General features: G+C 37.5%; 1 protein-coding gene across 1 annotated transcript in view; it reads left to right on the top strand.

Annotated features, from left to right (window-relative positions):
- Positions 1-2,147, top strand: part of SPATA17 (spermatogenesis associated 17) — an 86,365-nt gene extending 84,218 nt beyond the window's left edge. Inside the window, exon 10 of the mRNA XM_079331936.1 lies at positions 1,999-2,147. Coding sequence (XP_079188062.1) covers positions 1,999-2,079 — 81 coding nt within the window. The 3' untranslated portion in view covers positions 2,080-2,147. The remainder of the gene's footprint in view (positions 1-1,998) is intronic.
- Positions 2,148-12,173: the final 10,026 nt, after the last annotated feature.

Genomic DNA, 12,173 nt, shown 5'->3' on the forward strand with positions numbered 1-12,173 from the left:
ATCGAAGAGATGGCAGTCAGAGAACTGCTGAGATGCTTGAATATTCATAACTCTATGGGACTAAATGGGATCCATCCCAGGGTGATGAGGGACCTGGCAGATGAGCTTGTGAAGACACCAGCAGTCCTGGCTCACTGGGGAGGTTCCAGATGCCTGGAAGCTGACCAATGTGACACCCATTTATAAAAATGGTGGGAAGGAGGATCATAGTAATTATAGACCAGTTAGCCTGACCTCAGTACCTGGAGAGGTTATGAAACAGTTTATACTAAATGCCATCACACAGAATTTACAGGATGGCCATGGTATCAGACCCAGCCAGCATGGGTTTAAGAGGGGTAGGTTGTGTTTGACCAACCTGATCTCTCATATCAGGAACAGTGTGGCCAGCAGGAGCAGGGAGGTCATTCTACCCTTGTACTTGGCACTGGTGAGGCCACACCTCGAGTGCTGTGTCCAGTTCTGTCCCCTCAGTTCAGGGAGGATGTTGAGACGCTTGAGCAATTCCAGAAGAGGGAACAAGGCTGGTGAGGGGCTGGACACAAACCCTGTGAGCAATGATTGAGAGAGGTGGGGTGGTTTAACCTGGAGAAAAGGAGACTCAGGGGTGACCTTATCCCTCTCTAGAGCTCCCTGAACGGTGGCTGTAGTCAAGGGAGTTGGCCTCTTTCTCCAGGCAGCAACTGACAGAACCAGAGGACACAGCCTCAAGCTGTGCCAAGGGAGATACAGGTTGGATATTAGGAAGAAGTTTTCCATGGAAAGAATAATGAAGTATTGGAATGCTTTGCTTGGGGACGTGGTGGAGTCACCATCCCTGGATGTATTTAAAAAAAGACTGATGTGGCAATTGGTGCCATGGTTTGGTTGAGGTGTTAGGGCATGGGCTGGACTCAATAATCTTGGATATCTCTTCCAACCTAGTTATTCTGTGATTCTGTGAAATTGGGAAATGTGTTGAAAAGATAAAACTTTTGTCTTTCATTCACTCGTGGCCTCGGACATTCCATGAAGACGTTTCAATTTCATCCACTTTCACAAGGCTACTTGGCAATAGAAAAAAGTACAAATTATTCAGACCAACTTCTTAAAAATGAATCATGAGATCCTAGAAAGCTGAAAATTCATCTGTGCCATGTTACTTTCTAAAAGTAAAAGCCATTTTAATTCAAAACAAGTATTTTCTATTGTAATACTATCCTCAGTACTTCAGGTTCAAAGAAAACAATTTTACTAAGGAGGCTTTAAAATGTTGATCTTAAATACCATAGACTTGCTAATCATTTACCATGAGTATTTTTAGTAAGTAGACAAATCAAAATATGGTTTAGAACACTTAGTTTGTTTTACTTTCTTGTTTGTTGGCTGAATTGACATTGTACTCTTCGGACTCTTAAGCTTCACTTGTATTTCCTTTATTCAATTTGGATTTTTAAGCATTTGCATTTAAAAATTGAATGTAATAAGCAAGAACTTTACCTGGGAAACAAAACATGTTCAGGAATCACCTTGCTTCTCCTAACCAATTTGTTGCCACTAGTACTTATATATATATATTTTTTTTTTTTTTACCATTTTTTATGGAGCTGTTTTAATACCTATATTTCAATGTTAACCAGGATAGAAAAGTTAAAATGTTGCAAGGCTAATGTGCTTTCTTTAATCTGCCTGGTTACCAGAAGTGAGAATAAACTTTTGTATACTATGATTTGCCAAAGACCACAAAATGTTGTTTCTAAAGCAGAAAATTTCTTATAGTTGTTGAGAGTTTGAAATTTATATTTGCTTTCAATTAAATCCATTCTTTTGCTCCTCTTCAAGTAGTATTAATATAATGTAAACATGTATATTTAATATTCACTATTTTGCATAATATGCATTCTATCATATATAATGAAATGTAACTAGAAGACAATATTTAGAACTCTAAATACCTTAAAAAAAGGCAAACCCATTTAAACCTAACTTTTTTTTTTTGTTTGTTTCTCTTTTCTTTAGGACTTTGAAACACTGTTTTCATCGATTGTTCTCTTTGAAAAGTTTGGAAAAACTTACTCCAGCACTGGGCAAATAGCATAATTGTCCTGGAAACTACAAACCATAAGACATATGAATAGTAGTTAATAAATGTATTTCAGCAAATACACTGAAGCGTTTCTGTGGGTGAAATAACTTCAGTTTTGAAATAAATTAAATTCTGAAAACATATATACCTGATTACTAGGTCAGTTTTCTATTTCCATTTAATTTTACATGGATTTACTCCTATCCTGTATGCAGTGAGTACAAAATTGTGTGATTCACAAAACTGATGCTTGTTTCCTCTGTTCATTAGCAAGCAGTCCTGCAAAATATTGAGTATCCTCAGAGCCCATTCAAGAGGCTCAAAGAATTCAGCATCATGGGAAGATCTCAGCATATCTAAAGATTCAATTATAAGCTGGTTCTTAAAATGTAGTGAGTAAATTTTTGCAGGAATTTTATGCTGAATTTTCTATGATACCATATTTGCTTTTTATATAGTAAACATGACTATATTTGAATCAATTTGTGTTACTCAATTGTAGGCTTCTTTATTACTAGTTTTTTAATGTTATTCTTCTGGCCCCTATAAATGTGAAGAAAGGCTCGATGTCTGTATGAATACTTTCTAATCCTGGTTCTAGTGGAAGATGTGCCTGCTCATGGCACAGACCTTGGATCTGGATGAGGTCCTGTGCAACCCCAGCCATTCTCTGATTCCATAAACCAGGAGTCACAAATTTCCCTTCTATAAGTTTTCATCTGTCAGGCTATGAGTAAAAATTTTACTGCTACCACACATCTGAGTAAAAGCCCTTCCAATTCCATTCCAGCAGGTTGCAAGAGCAGACACTGTGCTGTACTGCTATTACTTTTTGGAGTTTGTTATTTTAAAGCTTTAAAAAGTTTATTTCTCTTATGAGAAATTAAGTCTGGGAAGCGGGAAGCAGCCACCCCAGTGGGTGAATTTCCCAGATAAGATTTAATCTGATCCAATGTATCAGAGTGCTTTAGTTCTTCCTGGAAGGGATTGAACATGAGACACTTGTGCAAAACTGTTGATGAATAAAGATGGGACAGTAATTTTTATATGTGAGAGCTATCTATTTGATTGCTTCAGCTTTAAGGTACTTCATCACAGTGATTCACCCTGTGATGCCTCTTTAACTTCATACCACAGTTTCCCATCAGTCCGATTAGAAATGGCAATGCCTTTATCAGATTAATTTCTCTTTCTCTTTCTTCCTTTCAGTATCTCTGACCCCAGGACAAAGCACACAGCCTGTACTGCAGGATGGTGTGCTCATGGCTGAGGGGACAGAGCACAGAGGAAAGTTAAACCCAATACTTCTGTTTGGAATTGTTACACACACACACACACACACACACACACACGTTTCCTCCTCTTACCAAGAAAACCCCAAAACTTCTCTGTTTCTAAGCAGATAACCAGAAATGTTCTTACACAAAACCAGGTCTGTTTACTTTATAAGATAAATAAACATCCACAAAACTAATAAAGTAGCAAACATATTACCTGTGAGGTTTGGATTTTGATCATGTTTTTCAAATTGCATTTTGCAGGGAATCTAGTATTCTTTACCTGGAGTTCAAACAGAATTTATATCATTCATGGGCATATAGCATCCAAACTACTTTGTGTGGCCACAGTATAATCCCAGAATCCTTTTATTTCTCATTAATTGCATTCAGAACTTACTAATTTACATTTACACAAACATTTGCTAATTATTCTAGAGGGACCATTTTGTTCTGCTGTCCTGCTAAATCAAACTGTTGGCATGTGGCAAATTTATAGTTTTAACTAAAGCTAGTTAAAGCTAAAATTTTGATATTTCTATTCACTGCAGTAATATAATCAAGACAGGAAAAATTTTGATGATATCACTGTGTAACCAACTGTCAGTGCAAATACTGATTGTGTAAGTGCTTTTACTTTACTCTTGTATAACTTTCTTCCTGATATAGTTCACCTTTCTGTTTTAATTATCAAATTGCTTTTTCTAGTGTATTTGATTATTATATTTTTAACATTTTGTATACTCTGGGTTTTCCTTATTAATAAAGTTGTTGCTTTGTAACAACATGTTGTGTGCTTCAGAGAAGACATTTCTATCTTATAGTTGTTAAAAACTATTCTTACAGTACAAAATCTTAACTCAGAGAATGGCACCAGGAAATAAGCTGACCACTCTGAAAATTTGTAAGGGAATCCTGGACCCTGAAAAATCTGCAAGATTTGTAGCCTCTTAGAAATGTAGTTGGCTATGACATTTAGCAAAACTCTCACAGCAGTACCTGAAAATCAAAAAGAATCACAGTGATGGTAGGGAAATAGACAAATATCAGTCTTCAGAAAGAGAAGAATGAACTGAATGTATTTTAGTTAATTGTAGTTGTACAAATGTGAATAGTAAAACATCCATAGCTGAATTCTAGCAAAAGACCTGATTGCTGTTTTCTGCTATAACAAAATGCAGCCTTCAGTGTGCAGCAAGACAAGAATGTTCCTTTCTTTTCAGCAGCAGCAAATTAGTTTTTGTAATTTTAACTGATTTAGTTCATGAGTACAGAGGAGAAAAAAATACTGTTTGGATTTTTCCTACTGCATGTCTGCAGAGGCTTATAAAGCCCTTTAGAAAAAGGTCCATGCTGGGAAGAGCCTGTCCTACCAGCTCTATACCAGAGCATCTAATGATGTGCCACTTAGATATTTTTATCTTACATAGCAAAGGCCTGGAACACAATACTTTGATGGCACTTATATCTGAGCAATTTTTATAAATCATAGATCTTTAGATAATAATGTTATTTGGTTTGTATCAGATGCACTGGCCTACATGCCAGGTGCTAAGCATTCAAAGCCTCTTTGCACCTCCTTGCTAATGACCAATGATCTTTGGATTCAACCACCTGTGGGGATGGCAGTGCTTGTGGAAAGATGCAGGCAAGGTCATTAAAAGGGAACAGCTATGTGCAAAATTGGCTCACAACCTGTCTCATCCTGAGAAGCTTCAGGTATATTGGAAAATGTCTGGTAACATCTATTCTTACCAAAACTATCTGCTCTTGCTCAGCAGATTAAAGATCCTTCACTATTGCTGCCCAATAGTTTTTTTGTCTGCTATATAGCTGATGTTGTAAACACAGCAAAATCTCTTAATTTAGGTAATTTGAGAGCTGCCTTCTTGCCGGATCCAAGATGTTCTCAACACTTGTCAGGAAAAACATTTAGCTTGCAATGCCCTCTAGAGGCAGATTTGCCATAGTAGTGGTGGTGCCTGCAGATAGACTCTTGGTCCAGTGCTGGAGCTTTCAAGAAACAGGTTTGGAGTTTTCTCTTTTTCTTTCTCTTTTTCATTTTTTTTTTTCTGTTTGTTTTTTCCTTAGCCACATGTCACATTTCTATAGGAGCAGAGATCTAGAAACATTATAGGCTCTGCAACTGATCTACATCATGCCTCATTCTGGATTTGTACTGCAAGTGCTTCCAACTAAGATGGGGCCATATTTAAATTGCAAAGCCATATGGTGATGTTTGCAAACAATAATGGATTTTTACATATCCATGCTTGACATTGGGTAACACTCTGAAAATACCCAAATTAAAAATGTTTCTAGCAGCTTACTCTTATGGCAAAGGATGTGTTTGCCACATGCCTTCCATAAATCTGTGGCTCTCAGTTTAATGAATTTAGAAGTTCTGCTCAGTTGTATGAGGTTCTCTGTCTTGCCCTGGCAGCCAAGCACTCCTATACACAGAATAGCAGACAACCTTGAGGCTTTTATTTGTCTTTATTCATATAAGATTTTTCTTTTCACTGGTTGACAAAGCTTTCTGGTAGGCCTGGAAAAATGTCAGCAAAGAGGCTCAGGCAATGCTGGCCTGGCTTCATATTCTTCCATCTTTTAATAGTTCAGCTCATTAATGAGAATATCATCTGGCTGCTGGCACAATCAGATGCAGTCACTTATCAGTACATTGAGTTCAGTTTATAGTACTCCGATTCATATTCGTGATCAGAGGATGCAGTGGAGCAATTCATTTGTGCACTGCTGCATTAAGCAATCACTGCCAAATGTGACATATTGAGAGCTTGCATTAAACTGCTTCCTTTGAGCATCTTTCAGTAAAGAAAATCCCAAGTGCAGAAATCTGTTGAGATAAATTACTCAGCCATCTCAAGAAAAATGTTGAGATTCCATGTACATAACATTTAGTTAAAAAAACCAACATTTACTGCTGCTATTGTATATGTGACATGGTCACATCCTCAAATGCAAGTTTAGATTATTTTAACACCTGATAACATGTACAGACTAGATCCCAATTATCCCAAACTGAACCCTCTGTTTTACTCTTAATTTATTTTTGCTGTCTAATGAAAGCTAAGGCTGTTCTTGTTTTGGCTGAAGATGGTCAACAATCTCAAAACCCCAACCTTTTACACCCTGTATGCCATGGTACCAATAAGGGGCATTTGCAGTCTGGCCATGCTCACAGTGACTCAGGTTTTAGGAAGGGACAGTGCTTATAAATTTGAGAGAGATACATCTTGTGTGCTATTGGAGAAGAAGGTGAGGCCAAGTTTAGTCACCTCCTCACTTATTCAAAGTTTGTAGCATGGCATAGTGGTGATTCCTTGTCCACATGCTTCACTTGATTCCATCAGATAATTTTCTACTATCAGCTTTTATCAACTTTTCTTCAGATCTATAAAGTCTGAGCTACTCAGTGGTAAGTAAAGAGAAGGAAGGAAGGGAAGGAAGGAAGGAAGGGAAGGAAGGGAAGGAAGGGAAGGAAGGGAAGGAAGGGAAGGAAGGGAAGGAAGGGAAGGAAGGGAAGGAAGGGAAGGAAGGGAAGGAAGGGAAGGAAGGGAAGGAAGGGAAGGAAGGGAAGGAAGGGAAGGAAGGAAGGAAGGAAGGAAGGAAGGAAGGAAGGAAGGAAGGAAGGAAGGAAGGAAGGAAGGAAGGAAGGAAGGAAGGAAGGAAGGAAGGAAGGAAGGAAGGAAGGAAGGAAGGAAGGAAGGAAGCTTTGATCACACATACTTCCTTCGAATGTGCCCTTAATGTAGTTTTTCTTGCTTGATTAGGACTGTTCTTAGTTTTTCTCGTTGGTATTTTTGTCAAAATCTGGGCCAGTGAATCACTGCTAAGAGAAGGAAATAGGCATAGCATGTAAAAAATTGGGCTGCTGATACTTTCTGGTTTTGCAGCAATGATAATCTCATGCCTGATGGTCACCTGTGTTTTGGCACTGACCAAACAGTTGCTGACATGGGTCTCTCTTTAGTTCAGATGGCATTTTCTGGCTTCATTTTTCCTATTTTTCAAATCCGTATCAGATAGGTGTGATTCCTGTGTGCCTGCTATGAATCATTTACCCTCATGGTTTTCTTTCTTTCTTTGAACTTTGGTTTTTATTGTCCCACTGGATTCATTTCCCCTGCATCATAGGATACTTCTACTATATGCTAATAATGGCATAAAAAATGTTCTATGGAAATTTGTTAAAGATCAGCTGGGAGTAAAAAGCTCAGATCTTTAAAATATTTGTGTTTGCAATATTTCTCTCCCTCTTAAGATCCTGTATCTCCTCCACCACCAAGTGTTTCCTTCTGCAGATGAGAGGAGAACTGGTTTGAGAGGAGAACTGGTTTGCCATCAATCTTTTGTTTCAGACAGCAGAGCAAATGGAGTATTCTGAAGCAGTTTGTGTGGCTCTTAAACAAAACCCGGGCATTTATTTGAAACTGAAGGGGCTTTCTGGCTTTCCCTAGTCTCCTGAAAAAACCTTTGACAGTGCCATAAACAAAACTACTACAGAACTCTTAGTCTGACTAAATCTTAATCTCACTCAGAATATATCAATGTATGCTATTATGTATTTTCTAAAATTCTAGATAACCCTAAATTACTACTTAGTCCATATGATTACTTCTATTTTTCAAGTACCTTAGTTATCTAAGTAAGTTAGGCCTGTAAGTAAGTTAAATTTGAACTATAAATTAAATGATTCTGCTTTGACAAACTGTTAAATTTAAATTGTAAGACAAGTTTAAGTACTTTTGAGTGTTTTTAAGCCTTTAGGCTGTATTCCTTTTTGTCCCTGCCCTTTCCATTGTTTTGTCACACACACCTGAACACACACCCACAGCCACACACATCCACACAGAGTTCTCAGTTTATTTCTGTTTTGATTGACTGGATTTTCTTTGTAGTTTTTTTTTTTTTTTTTTTACCTTTGGAATGCCTAAACCATCTCATAAGTAGCAGAGCAAACCTTTGCCAACAAACCCTGTCATGCTGTCACTTAATATTAAATAAGATTTTTATCTGCTAGCTGGTGATTCTTTAAGTGAGCTCAAACACTTGTTTGTAACACTGGAACCTTACTGGGGGCTACTGGGAGCAACTGGGAATGGTGGGTGTGCACTGGAGGTAACTGGGTTATACTGGGAGTGAAAGAGATTGTACTGGGGGCAGCTGGAACCATGCTGAGGCAACTGGGATGATTGGGAATGAGCATGCTGAGAGCAGCTGGGATATGGTTTGTGGTTTGGTTTAGTGTTACATATATGTGTGTGTGTGTATTTATATCCATATACACTTGTCCAGCTCTCTGCCCACTACATTTTTACAGGGATCTGTTATAGGGATGGACATTGCTAGATTTTCACAAATGTTTATTTGTCTTATTCAGAATAGAGCCTCTTGTTTGCTGCTCCTGCTTCTGGTATAAAAAGAAAAAGGAAAGAAATTCAAAGGGAAAAGAGAGTAGAAATTTGAGGGGCATTGCAAAGAAGCAGAGAAAGAATTGTAGAAACCATCCTGCTCATTGACATTTACTGGAATAGTAACATTTATTGGAAATATTGGGAGCACTTTTCCAAGTTTTAAACAGGAAAATGGAAGAGAAAGGGCTGCTCTGGGCAGTCACTGAGTCACTGAGTGTTTGGTGTAAGGCAGTAATGGCAGTAGCTCTTATTCTATGCACAGTGACTCAGAGCCAGATCTCTGTGGTAAGGAATTCACTGTCAGTCATGCTGCCCATGAGAAGGCAGGAATTCTGGCTGAGACCACTTTCCATTGCCTGGTGCCACAGCTCCTGCAACTTGTTAGTTCGTCACTTGCAGTCTGATGACAGTTGAGGAGGATGATGGTGACAGACAGCTGTGTCTGTTAGCATCAGAGATGGCTTCTGTCTGACCTACTTCTGGCAATGATTAACACATGATTTAGCTCTCATTCATTTCTATTCATGGTCATATATCTCACAGCTGTTGCTGAACACCAAGAATTGAGAAAGTTTTTTGATGACTTTATACAAATGCCTCATCAAACGGTGAGATCTGGTCGTTTACAATAACAAGTTATGATTCTTGTTACAAATTAAGAACACTGGCTCCTGTTTCTCTGAAGTTTTTATTTCTGTTTAACCACCAGCATGTTCTAGAAATGATAAAACAGTAATGATGTATTTAATTTCTCATAAAAACTATCAGTATGTTTATTGAATTTCTCACCGCTCCTATGTGTTGAGATGAAACCACCTAATAATAACAACAGATGTAATAATTATCTTTGAGATGTTTGCAAGACTTCCAATTGTACTTACTCTTGTTCAACATTTTGTTTTTACAGTGGAGGCTGCATGATTCCTTCTCCAGTATAATTGCACCAAAAGGGGCAAGGTGCTTTTGCTGCATCAAAATTTAACAAATTTACATCTCTGTCATTATAACAAAGAAAAAGTTATAGATCTGTGGCCAACTGGGAACTAGGAGTGCTGCAATAGTTCCATATGCATGGATTTTAAAATATATAGCTTTATTAGGGATAGCATGTGGATGTTCATTTGATGTTCAGTAGCAGCCTGGTAGTTAACCACATCTGCACTGGGAGAGTATCTCCACTGACTGAAAATGTTTCTGTCAGGTTTACTTATCTACCTATCATCTAAAAATGCACAGAAGCATATTGTGCAAGCATAGCCCCTTTGTAGGAGGTTTTGGAAGCTCTGAGTAAGGGCAGACATATGAGAGGGTTTGAACTCAAGCTTGAATTCAAACAGTATTAAAATTTTGAATATCTTTATTTCTCTCTTCTGTAGTTTTCTTTCACTTGTTTGGTTCTTCTTCAATAATGATTTCTCCAAATATCAAAATATTTTGATGGTACCTGCTCACTTCTCACTTGTCTTTGCTTCTGCTCTGTGGATATCTGACTGGGATGGACAAATTTGTAAAGGTGGTCAGATGCAAATGATTTTCACAGCTGCTATTTTTGAGGGCATTAAAGCTGGAGAAATGTGTTTTTACATCGTAGATGTTTTTTAAGAGCAGATACAGAACCAGCCTAGAAAGTACAATATTTATTTACAAAGCTGATTGTATTAACAGGTGAAAAAAATACTTCTGATAATTTAAGAAATTAGAACAAAGTGAAATTTGTGTTTCAGTCTTGTGAATGTTTGATATAGTTTTGTTATTCATAGAATTTTCTCCAAGTCCAGCAGGTAGGCAGAAATAATATATTTTTTATATAACTGTAGGTTTACATCTACTTGGGGAGAAAATAGCAATGTTTGTGCCAATGATTCTTGAGAATTCTTTCTTCTGGGGAAGCTCAGATTCTATTATAAATATGAAAAGCTTGTATAAACAGCTGAAATTTGGAAGACTCAGACTTTTTCCTCATTATGTGTACATAAAGATAGATGGAGAGATGATTCACCTTGAACAAGTCACTACTAACCTTCTGCTGAGCATGAGTACTAGTAGGCTACCCCAGTTTTTACACTGATAAAAGGAGTCTGGCCATGCTGTTTTCTCAAAATATGTTGATAAACTGTCTCTTCACAGCAAGAACACATTTAGCTGATGCATCTGTTACTCGGATTGTCACAAAGAATTAGCAAATCAATTCAAATATTAAGTATTTTATTGCTATCTAGGAGTTAGAAGCAAGGACTAGAGGGATCAGTCTTGGCACTTGCTATGCAAGAATTTTTAACTGAATATTCTTAGAAACAACTGAGTAATATTCTCTAACAAAAGAAAGTAGTTAAAGACGGTGAAATATTTTTGCTCAAAATTTGTTTTTATTCTACTCACAATTTTTAAAGTAGAAAAAAAATTACTTTACAAGAGTGATTTAAAATCCAGCTAAGGGACATCAGAGTGATGGGCCTAACCCTGGTCAGGGTCCTGTCTGTGGGCCCAGTCCAGTGGCTGCCTTGGTTTACTTGGCTATTCAGACACTGCCATCCCTTGCTGTGAACCACTCCTCAAACTTCAGAGGGAGCAGGTGTGTGTTTTACTGTTCTCCATCATAGTACTTTGATTGGTTCTTGAAAGTGTTTGCAAAATTGGATATTCTTAATAATTTGCAATTTTTGACAGAGCTGACTTTAAAAAGAGTGCACCTAAACCCAACATAATAGAAAGGTAAAAGTTATTTCTATGTCAACTCTAATCAGAAGCTGAAAATACTTTATTCATCCTTGAGATCCTAAAGATACTCCTTCTGATAATGAAGCCTGCTTGCATTTGTTAGTCAGTGATGGGTTCTAAGACAGATACCCTCTCTGTTTTTTCACATCAAAGATAATAATCATGTTGATTTTTTTCCAAAATATAAAATAACACTATCAATGCCCAAATAATCCAAATCTTTACTTGGGGACTTGAAGTGGAACCTATCAGAAAAGAGTTACATGCAGAGCAGAGCAAATTTGTGTGTGGATCTCTGTCTGTTCCATTGAAAAACTATAGCAGGGAGCCTTAAGAAAAGATCTAGTCTTCCCTTGGTCACAATTTATATCTTTTCTCAAAAAAAAAAAGAGCAGGCAGGAAAAGTAGTGATGCATGTCTGATATTGATGGAAAGCAAGTATGTACCTCATCCATTGAAAACATTGATCAAGGCCACTTTGCTCTTTTTTAATGATGGCCCCATAAATCTGCCAGTATCAATGAAAGTCACTGTTATCTACTGAGGTTCTAAATGGCTGTGCTAAGGAAGCTAAGCCATGCCTAATGGTTCTTTGCATCCAGGAGCTAAGCTCTCCCCTTTCAAAACTCTTCTGCTTCTTGCTTGTTTGTGTTTTTTAGTAAACTGCACATGAAG

Source organism: Erithacus rubecula (assembly GCF_903797595.1).
Source record: "Erithacus rubecula genome assembly, chromosome: 2".
Classification (NCBI taxonomy): domain Eukaryota; kingdom Metazoa; phylum Chordata; class Aves; order Passeriformes; family Muscicapidae; genus Erithacus; species Erithacus rubecula.